Genomic DNA, 26,816 nt, shown 5'->3' with positions numbered 1-26,816 from the left:
GGAAAATGGATGAATACGGACTAAATTGAATAAATAAAGAATTATGAGGGACTAAATCATAATTTTATTAAATTAAATGATGATTTAAGGATGAAATTTTTAAGGATTATAAAGGGCAAATGATCAATATGAGGGACTAAATCAAAATTTCATTAAATTAAGTAGTGATTTAAGGATGAAATTTTTAAGGATTGTAAAGAGCAAATGATCAATTAGCATGAGAGAAAATTTTAGAGTATAATGATGACATGCCAGATATTTCAAAGATATTTTAAATTAAATAATTAGATAAATGTTATAATATTAATGTTATAATTAGATTTTTATTAATATTTTATTATGAAAATATTAGTATAAAAAGGGATGAAAGATGAGAAATTATCATCCTTCCATGCTCCAACGTGAGAGAGAGCTAGAAAAGGGAAAGTTTTATTTTTTTTGCAATTTGATCATTTGCCATGAAAATCCACTTTTTCATCCAAAGTTCTTGAAAAATTCCATAGACACCAAAGAGAAAAGATAAAGTAGAGATTCTATAGAATATTTTCATCAATTTAGAAGTAAGAAAATAGTAGATGAAAGTGAAGAAAATGAGAAGAAAAGGGAAGGAAAGCAGTGAAGATGAGAAAGGAATGGAATGAAGAAGAAAGGAAGAAATTCTTGATGAAGGAGATAAGTTTCATACTAACCCTACTTGTATCTTAATAGTTGAGTTAATTATGTTGTGAATGAGGAGTATGAAACATATATTTTAATCTAAATAGTAGAAAAAGAAAGTATTTGATGAAGTATAAAGACTTAAAACAATAAATTGATAAGTAGGAAAGAATGTGATTTGTATTATGAAAGTACTAAGATTAAGAAATGAATATGTAATCTACATATAAACATAAGTTATTAGATTGAATAGTAATCAAAAGTATGATGATTCTGCATGATTGAATGAATGATAGTGCAAAGAACCATGGAAAGAAAATATTTTCATTAAAATAGTTTGGATAGTAGCAGTAGCTTAACTTTGAAAATTCACCGAAAATCATATAAATTTAGTTAGAGGTTGAATTAAATATTAAATTAAATATTATTGAGTCTAATTTTTTTATGAAAGAAACGGTGTAAACAACGAAATTATAAATTTTGAGATATATTAGTTTTTGTAGGACAAGGTCAGAATGGATTAGGGTTCCCCTATTCTAACTTTGAAAAATCATAAAAAATTGTAAAAAAAATATTTAGGAGATGGAATTAATATTCCAAAAATATTAATGAGTCTTTTTCAATTGAAACAAATAGTAACATGATACAAATCCCGAACTAAAATATAATTAATTTTTAGTGAAGAAGCGTCAAAGCTGTTAAGTAGCAGAACATGGGCAAATTTGAAAAATGAACTGTATTAATTGGCTTATGTGGAAATTCTGAATTTTTTATGGTGAAAAGTTCATTGAGTCTAATTTCAAATATAACAAACAGATCATAATTTCGAATTCTTTAACTCAAGATATAATTAATTTAGTGACTATGACACAAATTGACAACTTTGATATGAACACATAAGTAAATAGTGAAATTATAGTTAATGTTACATATAAGCATATCATACTAAAAGCTAAAGATTCTAATGTATATACATAAAGGGTGTGGAATAGAGAAGAGGAGGAGGGCAAAAAATAGTAGATGAATTTCAAATGTTACAAAATGGTTACAAGTGATGGAATGATTAAAACGTGTGATAATGTTTAAACGAATTGATAAAATAATAAGTGAGTAATTGTTAATTGATATGATTTTGGAATCTTGACTAAAACTTTATGAATAATTAAATTAATTGGCTTAATTTGGAAATAAATATGAAATATACATAAAGTGGGTAAACTATTTTAGAAAGTGCAAGTCCTCCTATGGACTTATTTGTAAAACTTTAATAATTGTGTTAATTTTATAAACTTTGTTATCTTTGATTGAATATCATGTTTTAATGAGCTCCTTTAACTCATAAATAGTTCTTTTAAAAATTCATTTATTATTAAAATGAGTAAAATAATTTTTTATAATCAAATAATATGATAAATCGATTTGAAATTTCTATAGTTGCTTCAGCAACGAATGTGACATTCTGGTACCTTGACCCGATGACCGAGTCGGGTATGGGGGTGTTACAAACTGAGCCATGTTCTAATGAAGATCGAGGCACTAAGAAAGTGCAGTTCAAGGATGGTATGGTAGTAATAGCCATAGATATAGCCGTCGACACACCGACTGAAGCAACACTATTGTGGAAAGATAAGTTATTGGGGTAAGGTATTGTTTGAATCTAGGAAGTCAATTAACCCGAAGGGGCTTGACGATGATGATGATTTTGAACTTTTAAAAGGGGATGTCACAAGGTCAGTTGTTAATGGGATCCCCTAGATCAAGTGATAGGGTGCTGATGTGTCACTAAATCAACTAAAAATACAACGAAGGTAATTACACCTATCGATAAATAGTATAACTATGGTGAATAAAGATATCGTATCCACGAGGACTAAAAATATTAGTAATTACCGTTTTCCTATTATTTACCTCTCGTATCTCAAGTTTTGATAAATGGCATCACTCAACGTATTGAGTATGGACTGTTACCAATGGTGTTTTTGTTGCGGACGTTACATACACTTGAAAGAGTTGTGTCTAAGGACTCCCTTAGTATCAAATCAGCAGGCAATGAGGTTTTGCCGAATGACAGGTCGTCGATGAAACCCGGTGTGACGGAGAGGGAGGAGGCATACGGGCCTTAGATGTTAGATGTTGGTCGAGGGAAAATCGTGAAGGAAATCACGAGACTCCAAAAAATAGGGGCAAAAAAAATCAAGAGGAGACTTTTCTGGGATTACGATTTAATGCGTTAGTTTTTTTTTTTTGATACAAACACTGGTGAGCTGGTTTCGATTTCTGGGAAGGAAATGGGGGTTTCTAATAAAAGTAAGAAAATCATGTCAAATTTGAGTTCGAAAGGAATTAATAGAAAACATCACCAGAGTTATGGGCCATATGGGAAGAGGCCTGTTCAGAATAAAACTGCGAAGCAAGGGAGACTGGCTTGGGTGGGATTAAGATTTTATTTTCCAAAATAAAATTACATTTGGTAGTCAAATTTTTATAATTACAAAAGAAGAAAAAATTACTTAGAAATTACACATGTGATGTTACATATGGTTCAATCATGAATCTAAAAAGTTAAATATCTTAAGGGTGCGTTTGGTTCGCTGTATTGGATTAGAGGTGTATTGGATTAGAGGTGTATTGGGATTAGAGGTGTATTGGATTAGAGGTGTAATAGCTAATCCACTGTTTGGTTGAATGTAATGGAATAGAGGCGTAATAGTAATCTTGTGTTTGGTTGAATGGAATAGAGGTGTAATAGCATAATGGAAAAAAACTAAAATGACTAGAATACCCTTAGCATAAAATTGTTTTGGTAAATGATTATTGTTATTGTTATTTAAATTATAATAAGATTATTATTATCAATAATAAATAATTTAATCAGATTTAAACATAATTATTATTAAATATATTTTAATTAAAATATATAATTTAATAAAATTCTTAATAATTAATATTCTTATATTAATTTACTGAAATCATAATATATGATACTGTAAAATATAAATTAACATAATTATTATTAAATATATTTTAATTAAACTATATAATTTAATAAAATTCTTAATAATTAATATTCTTATATTAATTTACTCAAATCATAATATATGATACTGTAAAATATAAATTAACATAATTATATTAAATATAATTTAATAAAAATATATAATTTAGTAAAATTCTTAATATTAAATATTCTTATATGAATTTTCTAAAATCATAATATATAATACTATAAAATATAATTTAACATAATTATTATTAAATATAATTTAATAAAAATATATAATTTAATAAAATTCTTAATATTAAATATTCTTATATGAATTTTCTAAAATCATAATATATATAATACTACAATACTTACAAATTCTATTAATCTGGTCCTAACTTTAAAAAATTCAATAAACTTAACCTTCAATTTTACATATTATATAAATTTAACCATTATTCTTAAAATTCAAAAATAAAAATTAAAAAACTAAAAATTTAAACATTTATTTTTCGATAAAAATACATACAAAATTCTAAAAATATTTATAAATAAATGAATATCTATTTTTCTCATTTTTTAACATGACATTTATTTATTAGAATAATAAATTTATAAATAAAACAATTTAAGGAGAAAAAGCAATGAAAAAGAATTAGACAAATTTAAAAAAATATTAAACATTAACTTGGCTGGATCTTGTACAAGGAAAACAAAGCCATTAACTTGGCAACCATACATCTGAAATAAGCATATGAAATTGAAGTTCAAAATAATCAAAGAAAATGAAGCTTCAAAATGTGTGACATTGAACACATAATCAATTACAGAAAAGTTGCTATGTTTTGGCACTAAAAGCAACCGCAAGCCACAACTACCAGCATGTCAAGGATTAAATTTGTTTTGGCACCAAAAGTAAACCACAAGTCACAAGAACCAGCATGTCAAGGATTGAATTTGTTTGGGCACTAAAAGCAACCGCAATCACAAGCCACAAGTACCAGTCCAACCCCTTAACCTACAGCTTAATTGTAGAAACCTTATGAGCCCTCAAACTGATATATATTGCCGAATCTTGGTAAGAAGAAGCAAAGGAGAGAAAAGGGGTTTTCCAGGAATGAAAGAAAATGAAAATGAATACCTTGAAAACGGCATAATTAGAAAACAACATGCTCAGTTAGTAAGCAATAAAGAATATTTAGTTTAAATGACAGGAAGGAAGTCTAATTCATTATGCACTCCTTTGTGCTAATAGGAACCATTTCATAGTCGAGCATACGAACAATCAGAAACAGAAACTTATATAATATCCAAGGCAACACCAATGTTCGTGAAGAGAATTCAGAATTACGAACAGCCAAAAACAAAACTTGAAAATAACCTACATAAAAGCGTTCAATGGTATATTTCATATTTACTCCAGGCTAATGTTATTTTCTCCACCAATTTTAAAAACATTGAGCATGACTAACTATCCATAGAAGCAAGTAAGAAAACGAAATTCTAAATTCCACAAAAGAAACCAACTACTGCAAAACTTGAGAGCATCAGGAATAACCATTCTCTTGTCTTGTCATATGGTGCAAGAATCCCCTCATAAGCCTTCAATTCACACCAGCGAAAGCTGCCACCCCATGCTTAGTCTTTGCAAGGAATCATCCTGCAATCAAAGAAAATATCAATTACCATAAGGACAGTCAAAATGAAGCCCAGTTATATACTCCATATATGCTGAAGCCAAACACATTGCCTTTGCACCATAAGATTCATAGACCTTGTCAGCTATTGGTTTTCTCTCAATCCAACAATAATAACCTGAAGCACACTCATTCTACTCTCTTTCAATTCGTCCCTACATTTTACCTATAACCAACTATAACAAACACACAGATCTCTAACAAGAAAAACCAATAGCAAACTCTCATTATTAAACATAAAGCCAAATTGATTAGGAAACTACTTTGGAGGAAGATTGGCAGTAAGTTGCTCAAGTCAAGACTAGGAAACGGATCTCTAGATTCAATTTTGTAACACATGCAAGTTTACCAAGTCTACCACTCATTTCACTACACAAAGACACCCTGAAAATATTGCATTCGATCATTTCACAAGAAAATAGATTGATAATCTGAACATCCATCAGTATTGCAAATGATAAGCTAGAATTGGCAGAGATTTACAGGTCCACGATAGAAAGTAAAGCAATCCAGTATAATAGAACCAGAAAGCCTTACATAGAAAAGAACATATATGATATTAAAATCAATAAAAACCTGGGAGGAGTTTGTCCCAGCGAAGAGTCCTCTTCATCACCAATCGAGTACAAATTAGTAAAATTTGACTCGAACTTTTCATCATCCACATCGACTCGTGGTTGCACCTCCAATTCATCCATCAATTCATCATCGGTCTCCTTATGCTTCCCAGCCAACTTTCTCCGCAAAATGGCCTCAAGAACTGAAGGGAGTGCCTCTTCATACCCTTCAAAGTACTTCTTGATTCGGGTTTTCAGCTCTGGCACCAAAGAACTAACAAAGTTTAACAACATAACAAAAAAACAAATTAAAGACTTGTTCAAAGTCGGGCAAGTTTTAGGGATTCTGATTTGGGGAAAAGGGGAAACGGGAAATGGGGAAATGGTTGTTAAAGACTTGTTCAGAGAGGGAGCTGGAAAGAGTCGAGTTTTCAGCGTTGGTTGAAAAAGACTGGGAGGGTAAAACAGGGCATAGAAATTGGGAAGACGTCCGTAATAGCTAATCGTCGTTTTGGGAAAGGAATACAAAAGCAGAGATTTTGGGGAATAGGCCGGTAATGTAATACGCCTGTAATAGGCATACAGCGAACCAAACGCCGGATTAGGTGAGGCGCGCGGAATAGATGGGTAATCGCATACCCATTACAGCGAATCAAACACGCTGTAAATTTTTTAGGGCAATCTAGATGGGTCAATAGTAACGACTAATTCCTTTATTAAGAATGTAGTAACTAGGTGATTGATGGAAGAAGTTAGCAAATAGTCATGGTATGTTAAAGGAATCGGTTAGGCACAGCGAAGTCAAAAGTTAGCTGCGGTAATAACGAAATATAATAATAAACGACTGTCCTTTCTCGTCCAAAAACATTTATCATTTACCAGAGTAAAAATAAAAGCCGACCAGGAGAGGTTCTTTGTTTCCAACTTATTGGTAAAGCCAAAAGAAAAAAAAATTTCTCAGTAACAAGGAAGCTGCAGGGCATTGAAGCTTTTAAATTCCCATTCAAATTCTCAACATCTTACGGTTTGGCTGCTCAAGAAAAAAGAAAAAGAAAAAGAAAAAGAAAAGAGTTCATCAAAAGCAAAAGCAAAAAGAAAACGGAGTAAAGAGGAAGAAGAATTTGATCTCTCTAGTTTTACAACTGCGCGCCTCTTGGAGAAGATTCCTTGCTTCTTTATTTTCCTGAACTTTAGATTTCTCGCTTTCATCATTAGCTTCTTTTCCACCAAACTGAAGAGCAAGAGTTCGACGAGCGAAATTCGTAAGCATTTTTTTCTTTACTTTCTTGTTTTAGTTGAATTTTGTATTCCTGATTGTTTCTTCGCTTCTCTCTGTATTTTCTGGATTTGCATTTTGATTAGTGAAATAATTGGGGTTAGATCTGCATTTAATGGTTTAAAATACGAACCGGTGATTTGTACTCTCTACATCGTTGACTTCTTTTTGCTAGTTGATTAGTTGACCGCTAAAACAGATGTACAATTATAAGTATGCTGATTCTTTGCTTCTCTATTTTCTTGAATTGTAGAGTTTTCGTTTTCTTAATTGGATTCTTTTCCACCTAACTGAAGAGTGAGAGTTCGACGAGCGAAATTCGTAAGCATTATTCTTTTCGCTTTCTTATTTTAGTTTATTTTTCTACTTCTTGTTGCTCCGTCACTTCTCTCTATATTTTCTGGATTTTGATTAATGAAAGAATCGGCGTTAGATCTGTATTTAATGGTTTAAAATATGAACCGGTGTTTTTGTACTCTCTAATTTGTTGACTTTTTTTTCCTACTTGATTCATTGACTGCTAAAATAGGTTCAACAATTGTTCATGTATGCTGATTATTAGTTTTTTGAATCATTTTACTCTTTGCTTGAGTTAGGTTCATTAATCGGTGAAGGACTTTCATTGTGACTAAATTCAGGGGCTAAGGAACAGAATGCAGGGATGATATTTAGCATTGGAACTGAGCTGACAAGTAGTCAAGTTGTTACTCAATGGGGCATGAACTTAAATCTTGGTTTCAATTAGATGCGAGGAAATTGATATGGCTTATATGTGCGATCACGGTGATTATAACATTCCAGTATCTTGAACTTTTGAGCGAGAATGTGTTTTCGGCGGTAGTTCCTTCTGGTAAGATCTCTGTTGAGGGACAAAGTAGTTTCTTAGCCAGTGCTCCATCATCGACTGAGCTAGATGGGACAATACGTTACGTGACTCATTCAATTGGTTTGGAGTGTAATGGAACATATGCTGGTAGTGAGACAGTTCATGGTAATGAGGTCTCTGAAGAAAGGGACATGGATTCTAATGATGATGTTATATCAGAAACCGATGTGGACTTGAATAAATCTTCTACATTTGAGGAAGGCAGTGAATCTCCAAAAGAGTCTTTAAGTGAGGAATTGGTAGATTTAATTAAGAATTCTACAGTGTATGATGCTGAAAGTTCCAAAAATATGACTACAGCAGAGGTGGAAGGTGGTCTATCATTGGAGTTAAGCAAGGAAAATAACATGGCAACTCTAGATAGCTTGAACCAAACTAGTGCTGTTAATGAAGCAACTAATGATTTTGGGACCTATGAAGTAAATGACAAAGATCAGAATAGTGATTCCATATTAGATAATGATAACAATTCTGGTAGGAAGTCTTCATCAGAGGAATTTGAGGACTATCCTGAAAGTTACAATAATAAGACTGTTGCAAAGGAGGCACCGACTACTATAGCTGATATGAACAATTTGCTTTATCGGAGTCGTGTTTCATATCATTCCACGGTATGCTCAAACATCTATTTTCCATTCTTGTCAAGGAATAAATTTGTTTCTGTACTTCAATGTTCTTTTTCCTCTGTCCATTTGTTTGTAGACACCAAGATGGGCTTCAGCAGCAGACAAAGTGCTATTAAATGTAAGATCGCAGATTGAGAAAGCACCTATTTTAGAGAACGATCAGCAACTTTATGCACCTCTTTATCGGAATGTTTCTATGTTCAAAAGGTATATTCTGCTCGCTCCACTAAAAAACTCTATTATTTTGTGGTAGCACAAAATTAGTTACTTCTACTCAAGTGCATAATATATAAACAATTTTCATCATAAATTACAGGAGCTATGAATTGATGGAAAGCACACTCAAAGTATATATCTACAAGGAAGGAAAAAAACCCATATTCCATAAGCCGGTTCTCAAGGGTATTTATGCCTCTGAAGGATGGTTCATGAAACAACTGCAAGCTAATAGAAACTTTGTTACTAAAAAACCAAGAGAAGCCCAACTGTTTTACTTACCTTTTAGTTCTAGAATGTTGGAAGAGACATTATATGTCCCTGATTCTCACAGTATCCAGAACCTTGTAGAGTATTTGAAGAACTATGCGGACACGATTGCAGCAAAATATCCTTACTGGAACAGAACTCAAGGAGCTGATCATTTTCTGGTCGCTTGCCATGACTGGGTATGGTTTTCATGCTTTCTTGGGTTTTACTTGGCTATTTTTTCCTGGAATTTGAAACCACTTGAGCTCTTACTTTGTTGCAATTTGCATGATAAAACTGTTGATTTTTTCTTCAGTAGTAAGTTCTTGCTACGATTTTCAGTTTTTTTCTTAGGTTAAACTATCTAGAATCCATATATTCCTTGCATATTTAAATTTTTGAGCAAATAATTAAACTATCTAGAATCCATATATTCCTTGCATATTTAAATTTTTGAGCAAATAACCATAAGGTTGAACGTTAAAAAATGCTGATTTGTTGCGTTTTAATAGTATAATGAAAAAGGATAGCAAATGTTGAATTATGGTTTTTCTTTTAAAAAAAATTTCATATCATTTTAAAACATTACACTTGAGCGCTTTTTTTTTTTTTTAAAGATCAAGTTAACTGCCATATAAAATATTACCTTTTTGCTTCAAAATGATATGTATAATAGAGAGACTAATTTATTCTTCAAGGCATGGTATAAGGACATGTTAGGTAGTTTAACAATTTGTTCTTATACTATCTTCTAATAATCTCTACTTTCTCAGGCAACATCTGAAACAAAGGAATACATGGCCAATTGCATAAGAGCCCTCTGCAATTCCGACATTAGAGAAGGTTATATTTTTGGGAAGGATGTCTCTCTTCCTGAGACCACCATTCGGAACCCTCAGAGACCCCTCCGAGACCTCGGTGGTGAACCTCCTTCGAAGAGATCAATTCTGGCTTTCTTTGCAGGAGGCATGCATGGTTATTTAAGGCCAATTCTATTACAACAGTGGGGAAACAAAGATCCGGACATGAAAATCTTTGGTACAATGCATAATGGTAAGGGGAAACTGAACTACGCCCAGCACATGAAGAGGAGCAAGTACTGCATTTGTCCTAGAGGTTAAGAGGTTAACAGTCCACGCGTGGTGGAGGCCATATTTTATGAATGTGTTCCGGTTATCATATCTGACAATTTCGTTCCTCCTTTTTTCGAGGTTTTGAATTGGGAATCATTAGCAGTCTTCGTTTTGGAGAAGGATATTCCTAATTTGAAGAAGATCCTCTTGTCAATCCCAGACGAGAGGTATAGGCAGATGCAGCTGAGCGTTAAAAAGGTACAACAACATTTTCTTTGGCATCCTAGACCAGTGAAATATGATATATATATGATTCTCCATTCAGTTTGGTACAATAGAGTTCTCCAAATGGAAAAGCCAAGGTAAGTTCCTTTTTTACAAACCCACAGAGTCATCAAGTTTTCAATTAATATCAATTTAAATCCTTTTCACAATGTTTGAGAGAGGTACTTTTTGAGTACAAAAAATTGTTTCTTTCACATTATTTTAGGTGTACATAGATTTGAGTGAATAAGGTCGCATCGACTAGTGGAACCCCGTTGTTGGGTAGGGGAGTTCACTTTAAAATTCATGTCCCAAGTTTGAGTTATAGTGATTACTTGTGATGTTTGGGTGTGTCGGTAATAATTTGTTCCTACCTGGAGTTATAAAAATTCTTTTCACAAGTGGTTGTAGGCTTAGCAACCAGTTCTTGAGTTGGCGATGTGGCCTGTTCATTTATTTATTTATTAATAATAGTAGTTTATGTAAAAAAAAAAATTAATGTTGAAATTTAAGTATAAATTTTATTGATTTTTATTTTTAACAAGTTAAACCTCAATAGTTTTGTTGGATAGTGCCAATTTGTGCCTATTTGGCCCGTTTTTCTTTGGATGATCAGTGTGATTAATTAACTTTGGTGAGATTAAAAATAGAAGTGGCGGTGAAATTAGTTATTATAGTGATGAGATTAAAACTAGTGATAAGATGTGTTTGGATTCAATTGTAACGGTGATAATGAAGTAAAAGTATAAAATGATTGGTAAAGACATTATATTAAGATATATGTATATATATATATAAAATACTCCATATTTATATTAAACGGTGAAATAAATTTAAATTAATATTAAGTAATAGTATAAATTTTGATTAGTAAAGGATTAAATCGCATTTTGGTAGTAAGAACATTATATTGATTTTCTTGGTTTCTTACTCAACCCTAGATGCGATGAAATCCAAAGGGGCTTACAATCCAGTTATTTATATTTATATCTTTTATATATAAAAGAGGAATTTATGTATCTTTTATATATAAAAGAGGAATTTATGTATCAAAATGGGAAAAAAAATTTAAACCCAAAATTCAATTTTAAATATTTTATTTCACCATTTCAATAAAAGCCTCATTTATTTACTTAAATGGGAATTATCATTCCTTTTTAACTAAAGCCTCGTTTGTTTACTTAGTTGAGAATTATTTTTTTACAGTTGGAAAATTACCATTCTTTTTACATTAGAAAATAAGTTATATTATTATAAGAATTTTTTTTATATTTTCATAAATCAATAAAAATATATATGATGAAATTTAAATTAAAATTACTATAAATTTCAACTTTATTATGTTAACTAAAATATCATTTAGTTTATATAATGTAATTATATATTTTTTCACTGAGTGTTCCGTAAGTTAATTTTAATGGAAAAACAGTATAAAATATAATGTCAAAGTAGTTCAAAGTAATTTCAAGTCAAAAGTCCCCTATGTATATTTATAGGAAATCTTTTCATGAGTGACAAAGCGGAGCAGATTATAAACTCAAAAAACAGGTTTCCTTTTATAAGATTCACTATTATAAAAATAATATTTACCTAAGACTTATATTTAACGCCTCATTTGATTATTAATTTAATAATTTAAAGAAAAAAAATTATTTAATATGCATGTATTAATAAATAACCCATTATTTGTTAAGTGGATTGAAAATCATGTACTAAATATATTTTGCGATGTAGAGGAAGTGAATCGTACAAACATAGTGCTTATTCCAAAAGTGGTGACGCTAAAGAATATGAGCTAGTTTAGACCTGTTAGTTTATGTAATGTAATTTACAAAGTGATTTCAAAGGTGATTGTTAATAGATTTTGAGGGGTCTTTAGTGTATGTATCGATGAAGCATAAGAGGCGTTTGTGGTAGGAAGGCAAATCACTGATAATATAATTGTGGCTTACGAAATTCGACATTCTTTTAATAAGAAAATGGGGTTCAACTAGTTCTTTTTCTCTTAAACTTGATATGAGCAAAGCCTATGACAGGGTTGAATGAGGTTTCTTGAAAAGTGTGATGGGTGCTCTAGAATTTTACGAAGCATGAATTTCGCTTGTTATGAGATGTTTCTTTAGTGTGTCGTATTCAGTGGTGTTTAATGGGTTTCAGGGAGATAAGTTTCGGCCTACACGAGGGTTCAGGCAAAGAGACCCTCTAAGCCCTTATTTGTTTATACTTTATGCTGAAGGCTTTTCTAGGTTGCTTAATATGGCTAAAGGGGATAGGAGGATTAAAGGGGCCTGGGTGGGCAAGAGTAGCTTATCAGTTACTCATTTATTTTTTGCTGATGACAACATCTTATCCAGCGATGCTTCAGTTGAAAGGGCAAATATTATGAAATCAATGGTGTTTGAGTATGAAGGAGTTTCGGGGTAGGTTGTTAATTATGATAAGTCTCTCATATATTTCAGTGGGAATGTGGAACATGGGGTAAGGGAACAAGTAGGAAGAGTCTTGGGGTGTGGATTTCAAATAATCCAAAAAGGTACCTTGGTTTGCCAACGATGGTGGGTCGTAGAAAAAAAACATGCTTTTGTGGATTTAAAGAAGTTTATTATGAAGATGAATAGCTAGAGTGTGCGAAACTTATCGTTGGAGGGGGGTAAAGAAGTGTTCATAAAGTCAATTCTGCAAGCTATCTCGTGCAATGTTTCATGCTGCCTATTTCTTTGTGTCGTGAGTTGGAAAATATGATGATTAAGTTTTGGTGGAGTAATATGAAGACTACGAAGGGTATACATTGGTGCAAGAGCACTTTGTGAACTCCTAAATCGTAAGGAGGGTTGGGTTTTAAGGAGCTTAATAAATTTAATATAGCCCTGTTAGGAAAGCATGGATGGAAATTGCTTACGCAGCCTAATAGTTTGTTTGCACGAGTAATAAAGGCGAAGTATTTCCCACGGGGGGATTTTATGAGTGCATGCTTGGGATCTTACTCTTCGTATACCTGGCAAAGTATCTGGGGAGCCCGTAGGTTGCTGGAAGAAGGTTTAGGTTGGAGGATTGGGAATGGCACAGTTGTGAACATCTGGAATGATGTGTGGCTGCCAGGTCTTGGAAATGGCAGAGTACATGTTCAGAAATCGACATTAGATATAGTACTGTTGCAGATCTAATAGATGCGGAAATATTTATCCGGAAGAGAGAGGTAATTAAGAATTTATTTGGTGATGAACAATTGGAGAAAATGTTATTGATTCCACTGGTGAATAGCGCACAGAAGGACCAAGTGGTTTAGAAGGGAGATAATATAGGGGAATTTACAGCAAAGAGTGGTTACGGATGGCTCATTATAGAGGAGGACAATTTGATGGGAGGTAATCATAATTTACAATCGATTAATCTATCTAATTTTTACAAAAGACTGTGGAGCCTAAATATTCCTAGCAAAATTCGTATACAATGCTGGAAGGTAGCAAATGAATTTGTGCCTACGTTGTGTACGCTGAAGTCACGTAACCTTGCTGTGAACACACTTTGCCCGGTCTGTAAGACGAAGGAAGAGACAATGTCCCATTTGTTCCGATACTATGTCTTTTTGAGGCAAGTCTTGGAGGGAGTAGGTGTGGTTTTCTCAACAACCAACATGGAACACAATTGGAAACAGTGGTTAGCAGTGGAATTTATAACAGAAATATGGTGGTATGCATAATTTTAGCCATTTCTTTTTGGGCTTTATGGTATAATAGGAACAAAATTTATCATGAAGGGATTAAGGAACGAGATCAAGATATAGTGGGGTTTATAAATGCATATAACCTAGAAATTGAGCAGTTGGGCAAGTTGTCGATTACTTTGGATAATCCAAGCGTTTCTGTTTGGGAGCCATTAGAGGGGGAGGTTATAAAGTTTATCTTTGATGCTTTTTATAATCACTAGGTACGAATTTCAAGCTCGGGTATTATAGCACGTGACAAGGTAGGAATGGTAATGATGTCTTGTACCTATCTGTAAGAGAATATTTTGGATTCGACCATGGCAGAGGCTTGAACGTGCTTGCAGGCAGCTACCTTCATAGAGGAGTTGGGTTTTCGTGAGGTTTGCATCGAAGGAGATGCTTTAATTGTTATCAAGAGTATAAATGCTGTAGAAGAGGACAAATCTAGAATTAGCAATCTGATAATAGAGATTAAGGGAAGAACACCCAATTTTAGAAGTTCATAGTTCAGGTTTGTACCCCAAGCGGCGAATGTGTTAGCGCATGGAATGGCGATGGAAGGTAAGAGGAACGACTACCCCATGTACTGGTTGGAGGAAGTCCCAAGGGAGGTGGAAAAGCTCGTTGACAGAGATAGGAGAGGATTTGTGGAGAGCGAGTAACTGTGAAGGCTGAGTCCAAGCTCGGAAGTGATTGATAGTTCGAGGAACTCGATGGCTTGATGAAGAGGCTGATTACCAGTGTGATCAACCTGATATGATGTAAGGATCTGGTGGCCTCTATGTTTATTGATGCACAGGGGAGGGTTGGAAGGCTTTTGGAGATGAAGGGATTTTCAGATCTGGTGACGTTTCATTTTTTATTTTTTACTTGCTTTGCTTCAGTTACTATTTTTGTTTGTTAGGACTTGATTTGTTTTTAATTTTTTAGGCTGTTTTGTGATTCCCTAGGCACCGTTTTCTGGCCTTTAGTTGAGCAGCAAATGTATGGTGAAGATGTAACTGGTTGTCTCCAAGCATTTATGGCATAAGTTGGCATTTTCAAAAAAGAAATTTAGTATTTATAAGCATAATACAAATAAACATATATGTTAGATAAATTACAACATAAAATTAAATTAGTACAAAACATAATGGATGAAGAACCAGAACAAACTCACACAAAGCATATGCACATGGTAGGATTGTTAAGGATGACAATGGAGTGAGGCAAGAGTGGATGATGTCATATTCATTGTAACGACCCGAATTCCAATGGTGTCAGAAAATATGATTTCGTAATCACATTTTTGTAAACTGAGTTCGTAAATATAAAATAAGAATATTTATGGAGTTAATATAAAAATATATTAAAGTTCGATTAAGTAATATAGTCGAAAAAGTAATTAATTAAAGGTTAGGGGCTAAATTTAAAAATCCAATCGCTGAGAGAAAAGCTTTGAAATTCTTAAGCATTCGACCACTATTACAAGTAAGTCCCTAAGTCATTTTTTTTATAGATTTATGATCATGAGAGCTTGATTTAGTTGGCCCATGTATCAACTTGTTCAATTGTTGAAATTTTAGCAAGTTGTCATTGTTGAGAAATTGACGAATAAGCTTGAAATTTATAGAAATTAAGCTTAGATTATGATAATGACTAAATTGTAAAGCTTAATAAGCTTGGTCGTTAACTTTCTTACATTACGGGTCAAATTGAATAAATTGAAAATCTGTCATGAGATTTCATTATAAATTGAAAATATAGGGTCCTTAATGAAAGAATATGGAATTAGATTTTGATCCGAAGTTATAAATCGAAAGATATACATATCCCGAGTTAGGAACTAAATTAAATAAAATGCAAAATATGCTTGACTTTGAATTTAAATGTGAATTTGATGAAAATTGATATTGTTTATTTGTCGTATTATTTTACGTAACTAAAGACAACGTCAAGCCATTGAGAGGGAAAGGAAAAGCGAGCGTCGTTGACGAGTGACTCGAGATTTTAATTTGTACTTTTATTATTTGAGATCAATCTATTTATTTGCATATTCATCTTAAATTGCATGATTGAGTATCGATGTGAGTTAATAATGGTTGTACGAATTCATTTGCTATGATTAGTATTGAGTATCTAAATAATTGACTAAATTGAATAAAATAGAAAGTAGCTTGATTTAGTTGAGACATGAAAATGGATTGAAACATACTATATGATATGGGATATTTGTGTATTGATGTTGAATTGTAATGAGATTATGAAATTGAATGTGAACTTATATATGAAATGGATTGTATAATGAAAACTGGATTATTGATGCCCTATTAACTGTTCAGGTAGAGCCAAATATAGTTGGCATGCTATAGGATAGACTGAGTATAGGTTACCTTGACTATATGTCGATGAGCGCTGGGTGCATTTTCCTTTAGACGTTTCGATGAGTGCTGGGCACAACTTTTACTTTTGATTATACCGATGAGCGATGGACTCAATCTATATACTTCAGACGTTCCAATGAGGCACTAGGTGCCAAATTGGTGTGTTGGTTGGAATCTGTGCATCTATTCGAGTCATGTTTATAGGGAATATAAAACATAAGTTGATTAAATAATGCTCATATTAATTTGATAATAAGTAATGATACTACAAATGCATATTTGCGATATACAAATATTGATAGCATGTGAAAGACCATGGGAACTGGTTCTACGAGCTCAGAGGACTGATATGGAAATATGATGAATCAATGGATTCGATACTGAATTTGAATAATGAAATGAAATAATGGTTGGTATTGAATTAAAATTGAATGTATTGTTGATAAATAGATGCAAAAGTATGATATGTTACGTTGAAATGGTATAAGTGATTGATTATGGAATTGTATTCAAATGTGAATGTACATAATCTCGGATTTGATATATGATTTGTAACTATTTTGGTTGGAACTAGTTGTAGCAATGAGTTGTGTTCTATATATAATGCTATTGATGTTTAATTGACTTGAATCATAGAAGTAACACTGAGCTTTATCGCTCAACGTACGGTTTGTTTATTCTGTGTGCGAGTATAGGTGAATCTCGAGGTTACAAGCTTTATCGCTTAACGTACGATTTGACATATATCCTGGATTCTAAGTTGGTGAGGGAAGACTTCAGACATGTACCAATTATGAATGAATTTTCTAATGTCTTTCCAGAAGAATTTTGGGGATTCCACCAAACAGAGATGTGGAATTCTCTATTGAGGTGATGCCAAGAACTACTCATATCTCAAGTGCGCCTTGGCTCCAATAGAGTTGAAGGATTTGAAAACTCAGCTGCAAGAATTGTTGGATAAGGGGTTTATCAGACCAAGTGTTTCACCTTGGGGTGCGCCAATACTATTTGTTAAGAAGAATGATAGAACCCTTCGGTTGTGTATTGACTACAGGCAGTTGAATAAGGTAATCATAAAGAACAAGTATTCGTTGCCCAAAATTGAGGACTTGTTTGACCAGCTTAGTGAAGCTAAGGTGTTTTCAAATATTGATCTGCAGTTTGGATATTATCAGGTAAAAATTAAAGGGGATGATATTCCAAAGACTGCATTTCGTATGTGTTATGGTCACTATAAATTTTTAGTGATGTTCTTTGCTTTGACCAACGTGCCAACAGTATTTATGGACCTATTTGAACAGAGTATTCTAGCCTTACCTCGACCGTTGTGTTGTAGTCTTTATTGGCGACATTCTGGTTTACTCAAAGAGCAATGCAGAGCACGAGAAACACTTGTAGATAGTTTTAAGTGTTCTTCGATAGAATAAGTTGTACGCCCAATTCAACAAGTGCAAATTTTGGCTGAAGGAAGTCCATTTCTTAGGCCATATTATCTCCATAGAAGGAATTAAGGAAGATCTTGAAAAGATACAGACTATACTTGATTGGAATCCGCCGAAAAACGTTACCAAGGTGAGTAGTTTCCTTGGATTGAAGGGTTATTATTGAAGGTTCGTGAAAGGGTTCTGTATAATGGCAACACCATTAACATGGTTGCTAAGGAAAGATGAGAAGTTCCACTAGTTTGAAGAATGTCAACATAGTTTTGATGAGTTGATGAAGCTCTAGTGTTGAGTCAAACAAAATTGGGAGTGGAATATGTTGTGTTTACAGATGCATCCTTGAATGGCTTAGGTTGTGTACTTATGTAGAAAGGAAATGTGATTACTTATGTGTCATGCCAACTCAAGCTTCATGAGAGGAAATACCCAACTCATGATTTAGAACTAGTAGTTATGGTAGTCCTAAAGATTTGGAGGCATTATCTCTATGGGGAGATATGTCGTATATTCTTTGACCACAAGATCTTAAAATATCTGCTCACTCAGAAGAAGCTGCACGTATGTCAATAAAGATGGATCGAGTTGTTAAAATATTATGACTTGACCATCGAATACCATCTAGTAAAAGCTAAAGCGGTATTACGTGGTCGGATCGTAATACGGAAAGACAACTTGTATTAGTAGATGAACCTAAACATATCCTTAGTCTAATCGAAAATGAGCAAACCATTTGAACAACTAATATTCCGTCTATCAAGTCCAATTGGGGAGATTCTTTGTCTTGGACATCGAAGCGAATGACTCCTAGAAGATAGTGACATAAATTTGACTGACTGGACTAACAATACATCGAACATGACCCAAGCAAAATATATCCTGAATCTGTTTATGGATTTATTCACTTGTGATGTTCATAGTGTGGCATACCTAAATACTGAATGGATGGTAGATTATGTATGCATGACTTGTACACTTTGATGTAAGTAAAATCCTGAGTTCAAATAGATAAAGAACCGAAAGCTGGTGTGTTGGGTGTATGACTTTTGCAGTACATAGCGTCATTCACAATAGTAGAATTCATAGCTGGAGACATGGGTAAATGATATCCTATCATTGACATTACATGGTTGATGAAAAGTAAATGTGGCCATGGGTCGTTCGTCTTTCTGATGAACGACTTGATTACTATTTAATAGTAATTGACTTTTCATGAAGGAAGATGTAATGGTTACCATGAGATAAAATAAGATCATATTGGGAGAGCAGATATTATCCTAAAGAGATCAAGTGTATCCAATAAGGGTAACGCACTTATGACAAGGTTATTGGACGAGCACTAAGTAGTTGCTTTCCTGATGATATGTCGTTAGGAAGAGTTTAGTCACAATACTATAGTGGAATGAGTTCATGACTAAATGAGTTTATAATTAATAGACGAAAAGTCGAAACTTAATTATAAATCATTTGAGCCCTAATTATATATTTCCAATCGGTCCCTCAGTTAACTCGTTGAAACTAGAAATGAATTGCGACTTTGAATAGAAATAAACAGAATGAATAAGAAAAGAGAAATGGAAAACATTTAGGAACGATTATGGTTTTTTTCGAAATGGAAAAATGAAATCATTTGGAAATGAATGTAGGTTTCAGAAAATGAAAATTGACATGATCCATTTGGAATTCTATATGGATTACTTAAAAATGATCAGAAGAATGAGTTGATGTTTTTGAGCTATTTTGAAGCCCGAAAATGAAAATAAATCATTCAGTCATAGTGAACATGTTGAGTTATGAAATATTGAACATATTTTCTAAAAATTTTAATAAGGGTAAAATTGTAAAAAAAATTATCAAGGGTAAAATCGTTAAATTTTTAATAGGGGTAAAATAGGGATGAAGAAATTGTTTAATATAAAATATTAAAGTTTATTTTTGGAAATAGAAAAACTAAATCGGGTTGGATTACGTTACAGAGTACTAGGTCAAAAGGCCCAAGAAATACTCGTAATTGGACCTGATGTGAGTGAGGCCCAAACATATGACATGAAGGGGGCAACAACCCTAGTAAGAATATTAGGGTGTGCCATCCACCCCCTTCCTACTTTAAGTAGGAAGTTGGTTTTCTATTTGAAATAAACCACTACAACTCAATAAGGGTTCTACCTTCTTTCCTTATAAATAGATGGCATTGGTAGAGTTATTTACGTAACTTTGAGAGATTGTTACTCTACCGAAAATAGAGAGAATTTATTCTCAACTATTAGATATATTTTTTTCAGAATAACAAATCTATTTGTTTCTATTAAAAAAGAGAAAATTTTCGTTTTCACACCAAATAAAAGAGAGAAAACTTTTTCTAGTTCTATTTTTCAATTCAATTGGTTCGAGCCCATATTCAAAGTACTTTGTGGTACGAGAATAGCAAAGAAGATCATTTGATTGAAAGTTAAGAACAACAAACGTTCTCTAAGACAAAAACATAAGTATGTCGGTTGGGTTTATTGTTATAAATATCACAAACCGGGTCGATTTTCAAATTTTCAATTTTCCACAGTGCAAGAAGATTGTTTTCAAACTAGATTTTTTTAAACAAGCTAGTTGGCCCAGATCTAATTCACGAAATGGAAGAAAAAGTAATGGCCATGAAGAATCAATTGAAGTTGGCCCAAGACTGCCAAAAGGTATACATGGATAAAAGGAGGAAAGATATATATTATTAAGTTGGCTACAAAGTGTTCCTTAAAGTTTCGCCCTAAAAAAGTTTATTCATTTTATATTAAAGGGGAAACTTAGCCCAAGGTTCATTGGACCTTACGGAATCTTGAAGTGTATTGGGCCAGTAACATATCATTTAGCTCTTCCACCAGAACTATCTAAAATTCACGACATATGTCATGTGTCAATGTTACGGAGATATTGCTCTGGTCTAGATCATGTAGTTCAATTGGAGATGTTGGAGGTGGAACCAAATTTTCCCTACAAGGAAGAACCTGTATGTATTATAGGCCGAGAGATTAAAACACTCAGGAATAAAAAATTCCTTTGGTTAAGGTTTTCTAGTGGAACCATAAGGTAGAAGAAGCTACATGGGAGAGAGAAAGCACCATGATAGAGCATTATACGCATATTTTGATAGGTACGAAATTACGAGGAAGAAATTTTTTTAGAGTGGGGAGTTGTCACACCCTGGTTTGGTGAACTGAATCGGTTCGAGAGACTATGCTAGTGAAGACCGCCTAAGTTACAAAAGTTAGACCAGATAAGGTGAGTAACTTTGTGGGGGAGTACTTCGTAGAACTTCACTAATAATGAAAAATTCTATATCGCGGGATGACGAGTTCTAGCTAATGGTAAGATTATAGTTAGGTCGAGAACCTTATTAGGCAGACTTTCCTGCAAATAAGATCACCACCCGTGTTTTTAGTGTCGTTACTAAAGTAAGTACGATGACTTGTAGGATACGTTTAAGTCACCTAACATCCTTGTAGAGGCAACGTGTCAGTAACTAGGACACTTGGAGAGCCTTATAGGATGTAATTAGAGGTAATCTTGATTGAGATTTGGACGTAAATTACCTATAAATAAGATAGCGTGATAGTAGAGAGAAGATTTCTAACGTGATAGTAGAGAGAAGATTTCTAATTCATCTTCTCTACTAGACTTTGTTATCATCGAAGAAACCAAGAGAGTTCTTCTTTACTAATGAGGGTGTTAACGAGCGAAGCTTAAAAGAACTTTTGTGCTAGTAGTCTGCTAGTAAATTCTTAACCTTCCTTTAACCTTTACTAGATAGATAGAAACTAACATAAAAGGGTTTGGTAGGATTTCTTTGAATGTTGGGTAGGAAGGAAACTTCTATTCATAAATTGTTTGCATGCTTATAGATTCTTGTTATATCTTAAGCTTTTGGTCATTTTTTATGTTTAATGAAGTTTTTTTTATTGTTTTAACTAAAGAAATGGGAGAAGGTCCTAATATTAAAGGGAAGAAACCAGTAGAGTAGGCAAAGTTTTTAGTAATGTATTTTGGTGAGTTCCTCTGTACCTTGTGTCTGGTATCTGTGTTAATTCATTTACTTCTAAACACTGTACAACTAGGTTAGTGGCTTTTTCATTTGTCTCTAATGTTCATGTCTGAAGAAATTCAAAGATTCAGAGCATGCATGGTTATTTATGGTCAAACAAACCTGGTATATAAATGGTATAAGTACTCATTCCTTTGTGCACAAGCTCTGTATCTAGACTGGTGTAAGGAGGCAACAGAGGGATGTTGTGTATAATGATAAAGAAGGCGCAGGATAAAATGTTTTGCCTCTGGTATGACACTTTGATGCAAACCGTGATTGGTGAAAACCTGACCTTGCAGGTGACCACCTATGTGTTTAAACAATGGGGGGAGTTAGGAGGATACAAAGGTGATGTTGTTATATAGCTCTAATGAGCGGATATGAAAATACAAGAAAAATTGGTTCTTCGAGAGCCGGGATCAGAAGCTAGCACAAGGAAGGGAGTACGTGAGAAAAAGGTGCATGTTGTAGTGCATGTTGCATGAAAATGTAAACAATGAGCATGTCAGTCATAAATGGTAGTCCACGCAAGTGGTGTATTCGCGAAGTAGCCGTCACATACGAGTTTAGAAACCAATGTGATTCGCCAATACGCTGAGTTTGATTCCAATAGTGTCTGCAAACTGATCTAAAGACTAGAGTAATTTATTCGTAAAATATGGAAAACTAATCTGACAGCTTGAGTCCATTTCCTTAATGTCTGATAGTAATTATGGTGAGATTGTTCTTCCTAGGAACTCACTAAGTTCATGTGAACTTGCCGAGTTTCTTTTTCCTCTTAGGTTTTTATGTTGAAAGTGGTGATTGGAAGGATATTTTAACACCCCTAACCCATCTTCGTTGCTGGATTAAGGTTACGGGATATAACGATAGTTAACAAGATCGGTAATACATTAACACAATTTAAAAATTAATTTAAACATTATAAATTAATAAAAAATCATCATTCATAGCATACATTCTAAACTGAGACTTAAACCAAGCATTAGGAACCCTAAAATTAGTTGAGAAATGAAAATAGACTAATCTGAAATAGAGGTGTGCATGGGCAGGGCCCCAAAAAATTTTCGGCCCGCTTACTAGGCCCGGGCTCGGCCCGGCCCGAAATATGGGCTTAATATGTTGCCCAAGCCCGGCCCGTGGAAAGAATATGAAGCCCGGGCCCGGCCCGTTTTTTTAAGTGCTTAAAACTAATATTAAAATTAATTGTTATTAAAATTATATCAAATATCAAATTATATTTTTTTTGTATATAATGAAAAAAAATTAAAATAAAATTACTTATTTAAAGAACAAAATGCATAGCTTTCATGTTATCTATAAATTTTATGTTAGAATTGATGTACTATTATATTCTAAGTTTTGATTCTTAATAAATAATGAACCTCATGTCCACTAGAGTTGTTTAAAAAATTACCAACTAATTGAATTTAAATGTTATTTAATTGTATATAATTACACATTTGTGACATTTAGGTAACAATCAATTCTTAAAAAAAGAGAATAAAAATAAAAATGATTATACAAGTAATTAGGACTAGCAACATATTATCATTGGGCAATAAGTAGCATATTATCTATGCATAATAACATAATTAAATTAATTAAATATTTTGTTATTGCTTTTATGCTGTAAAAAAGTTCAGAAATTGAATGGAGAAGCAAAGCATACAAATATTTGCTCAACAAACTTTTTTCTCTTTGAGAATTAGATAGCGAACTCAAAACTTTCCCTTCAAATCACATATACATATAGATAGCACATCTATAAGCATATTAAATCATATTAAATCAATTTGAGCTTTATCATTCACTAATTCTAGTCATTATATAAATCCCAATCTCTAATTTTGCTTCAAACCATCTTTGAGATAAGAACATAAGTTAAACCCCACAAGTACACATACCTTCAAAGTCCAAAATGACTTCGGAAAATTAAGCAACAAACCATAATATTCATACATTAATCCATCAACATATTTAATTTCATAACAAAATATAAATTGTAAGCTAAATTAAATTTTAAACATTTAGAAAGAAAGTATCTTAAAAAGCTACCGAAGAAACATCATCATCCTCATCGTCCTCATCGTCGTCATCGTCCTTTTTGCAACCAATTTCTAACATTAAATAAGAATAAATAATTAGATAATCAAATTGATGAAAAAATAATATAAAATTCGAACAATAAAATGAGAATAACAATTACCTGCTGAAAATCCCTTAGCTCACATCCAATCATCCAAGCAAACAACGGCTTGAACCGTTTTTGGCTTAAGTGAACTCCTCAAAGGTGTGATAACTTTCTTACCCATGCTAAAAGCCGATTCAGAAGCTACAGTCGATATTGGAATTGCCAAAAGATCACGAGCCAATAACGAAAGCTCATTGTATCGAACTGAACTTTTGCTCCAATAATCTAAAACATCTATTTGACTATTCAACTCAAGCTCTGGTTCTTCCAAATAAATGTCCAACTGTGACTTCTCACTCCTAGTGCTGGATTCATTTAAATACCGTTTATAATCATCACTCTCATCAAAACATCCCCCAAAATCAGCACTATTATCATTGTGTTCATCCAAACCAGAATCAATAGGATTTTTATCTGAAACATTAGAACTCCCAGCCAAAGAGGAAGACGTGGATTTGGATTTCTTAACATACTCATCAAACAAGAGTCTAAGATTGCTAAGAATGGTCTCAACAAAATCTAAAGCATGAACATCATAGATTGTATTAAAGCAATACTGCACATAATTCAACTTGTAACGAGGATCTAAAATTGCAGCACATGACAATATCAATGAATACTCAGCCCAATACTTATTAAAATTTTCTTGCATTTGCTTAACCATTGGAGTTAAAAACGAATAAGGACCTTTAACTGTATCAAGCAAGAACTTGTAAACCTTCCAAACCCTTCTAAAATAAAGATTAGCCGTTGGATAATTAGAACCAGAAAAAACACAAGTCACATCATAAAAGACTTTCAAAAATTTGCAAATAATAGTAACTTTTCTCCACTCCTCGTCAGAAAGTGCAAACATTTGATAATCTTTATCCCGTTGGCCCCAATAATCTAGCACATCTTTATAGTAAAGAGAAGATTCAAGCATCAAATAAGTAGAATTCCATCTCACACACGCATCTTGACGCAACTTTTTGGTCACATTCAAATGAAAACTTTTGTCGGCCACATCATAAAATCTTTTCCTACGAATTCCTGACTTTTTTATGTACCTAATCCCATTTCGAATCTTACCAACAACATCATCAGTAAGTTCCAAACCAGCTTTAACTATAAGATTCAATATATGTGTACAACATCTAACTTGAAAAAAAGCACCATCACACAAAATAGCTCGGTTTGCACGAAAACGATTTTTAAGACAAGAAACCATAACATCATTATAAGAAGCATTATCCAAAGTGATGCTAAAATTTTATTATCTATGCCCCATTGAGATAAACATAAAACAAGTTCATCCGCTATGTTCAAACCATCATACGGAGGAAATAAAGCTCTAAACCTTATGATTCTCTTTTGTAGCTTCCAATCTTTGTCAACCCAATGAGCAGTAACGCAAATATATTCATCATTAGTATGCTCCAAATTCCAATTATCAGAAGTTAGACAAATTAAACCAGGTGCTTTAGCCAACTCTTCTTTAACATGATCTCTCTCTTTTGCATAATACATTAGGACATCCCTAGCAGCTGTATATCTACTTATATTCTTAAAATTAGGACTAACAATTCTCATCATGTATCTAAATCCCAGTTCTTCAACTATCCTAAATGAATGCTTGCCACACACAAGAAAAGTGGAAATAGCTTTACGACACTCATCAGCATCAAACTTGTAGTTTTTTATAGATGGAACACCTTTTGGTGATGGTTGAATGCCTATGGTGTATTGAGTGATGTCCTTGTTAAATTTTTTCAAATAGCTATTTAGATGACGTCTTAAATGAGAGGTTCCACTAGAAGACTTAGCAGAGAAGATAGTCTTACAGTGATTACATTGTGCCTTCAATTCATTTTTGTTCTCGCATTCAAGCTTTGTCATTTCATCCCACACCTTTGAAGTGGTAGACTTTTGACATTTGATAGCACTTTCATACTCATTAAACCCATCGTCCACAAGTATATGAGTGTTTGAACTAGCCATAGTCATAAAAATTCAAGTCCTGAAATCCAAAAATAATATTATTTATAACTCAGTTATTGAATATATTATATATATTCATTATTAAAATTATATTCATGTAAGTAATTTATACATGCAAGCATATATACGCTCATTCTAGTATTTTATTAAAAACGGTAAGTAATTATTTTAAATTTAAATTGAAGGCTAATGTTTCTTTAATCTTTTTCTGACACATCATGGGCAGGTGTTTTTGGACCCCAAGGAACGAAACAACACCGAGTATAAGCTCGAGACCTTTTTTGCAGTTTACCGGAAGCTTGCTAGGAAGGATGTTGTGTTTGACTTCCCTGTTATAGAGGCATAGATAAGTCCTTTTACAAGTGTTGTGACATCTTTCTGGTCTTATTTCATTTCTTGTTTTCCCTTAGAAAATCTGCATTTTTGTTATTTAAAATTCGACATTATTGAGTTGCCTGAACAAGCAGAGATATATAAATATCATGATGGATTTTATTTTATTTTCTTTGATAATGCGGTATGACATTTAATATAGGGATATTATGATTTTATTAAAATGTTTTTTGTTGGCTCCAAATTTA

General features: G+C 33.0%; 2 protein-coding genes and 1 long non-coding RNA gene across 6 annotated transcripts; 1 reads left to right on the top strand and 2 right to left on the bottom strand.

The window, feature by feature from the left end:
• The first annotated feature begins 6,772 nt into the window (after positions 1-6,772).
• LOC107901532 (probable glycosyltransferase At5g03795) lies at positions 6,773-10,991 on the top strand. 4 transcript variants are annotated; one of them, XM_016827584.2, is made up of 6 exons: positions 6,773-7,156; positions 7,424-7,491; positions 7,767-8,667; positions 8,759-8,889; positions 8,999-9,347; positions 9,921-10,991. In XM_016827584.2, exons 3-6 carry the CDS (start codon positions 7,882-7,884, stop codon positions 10,266-10,268), a joined length of 1,614 nt encoding a protein of 537 aa, XP_016683073.1. In that variant the 5' UTR covers positions 6,773-7,156; positions 7,424-7,491; positions 7,767-7,881; the 3' UTR covers positions 10,269-10,991. The 4 variants fall into 4 exon arrangements, with proteins under 4 accessions (XP_016683073.1, XP_040951715.1, XP_040951714.1 ...); XM_041095779.1 differs by having other exon boundaries at positions 6,796-7,156; positions 7,809-8,667; XM_041095781.1 differs by lacking the exon at positions 7,424-7,491 and having other exon boundaries at positions 6,795-7,156; positions 7,809-8,667.
• Positions 10,992-13,681: 2,690 nt separating this feature from the next.
• Positions 13,682-15,226, bottom strand: LOC121218513 (uncharacterized). Its single transcript, XR_005914799.1, has 2 exons — positions 14,710-15,226; positions 13,682-14,616 (listed from the first exon to the last, which is right to left on the bottom strand). It is a non-coding gene; the product is annotated as an uncharacterized lncRNA (long non-coding RNA).
• Positions 15,227-24,107: 8,881 nt separating this feature from the next.
• On the bottom strand, positions 24,108-26,235 carry LOC121218390 (zinc finger BED domain-containing protein DAYSLEEPER). The gene is made up of 3 exons (XM_041095565.1): positions 25,566-26,235; positions 24,373-25,362; positions 24,108-24,181 (listed from the first exon to the last, which is right to left on the bottom strand). The coding sequence occupies exons 1-3, from the start codon at positions 26,233-26,235 to the stop codon at positions 24,108-24,110; spliced, it is 1,734 nt and encodes a 577-aa protein (XP_040951499.1).
• Positions 26,236-26,816: the final 581 nt, after the last annotated feature.

Source organism: Gossypium hirsutum, chromosome D06 (genome assembly GCF_007990345.1).
Source record: "Gossypium hirsutum isolate 1008001.06 chromosome D06, Gossypium_hirsutum_v2.1, whole genome shotgun sequence".
Lineage (NCBI taxonomy): Eukaryota > Viridiplantae > Streptophyta > Magnoliopsida > Malvales > Malvaceae > Gossypium > Gossypium hirsutum.
The sequence above is the reverse complement of the archived record's forward strand: the minus strand, read 5'-3'. Positions and strand labels throughout refer to the sequence as shown.

What these genes read in the sequence shown, in the direction of transcription:
- LOC107901532 (XM_016827584.2), top strand. Translation starts at nt 7,882, where the DNA reads ATGGGGCATGAACTTAAATCTTGGTTTCAATTAGATGCGAGGAAATTG. An exon ending in AATGTTTCTATGTTCAAAAG is followed by an intron (nt 8,890 to 8,998) that starts GTATATTCTGCT and finishes CATAAATTACAG; the next exon opens with GAGCTATGAATTGATGGAAA. An exon ending in TGGTCGCTTGCCATGACTGG is followed by an intron (nt 9,348 to 9,920) that starts GTATGGTTTTCA and finishes CTACTTTCTCAG; the next exon opens with GCAACATCTGAAACAAAGGA.
- LOC121218390 (XM_041095565.1), bottom strand. Translation starts at nt 26,235, where the DNA reads ATGGCTAGTTCAAACACTCATATACTTGTGGACGATGGGTTTAATGAG. An exon ending in TTTATTTCCTCCGTATGATG is followed by an intron (nt 25,363 to 25,565) that starts GTTTGAACATAG and finishes TGAATCTTATAG; the next exon opens with TTAAAGCTGGTTTGGAACTT. An exon ending in TGAATCGGCTTTTAGCATGG is followed by an intron (nt 24,182 to 24,372) that starts GTAAGAAAGTTA and finishes ATTTAATGTTAG; the next exon opens with AAATTGGTTGCAAAAAGGAC.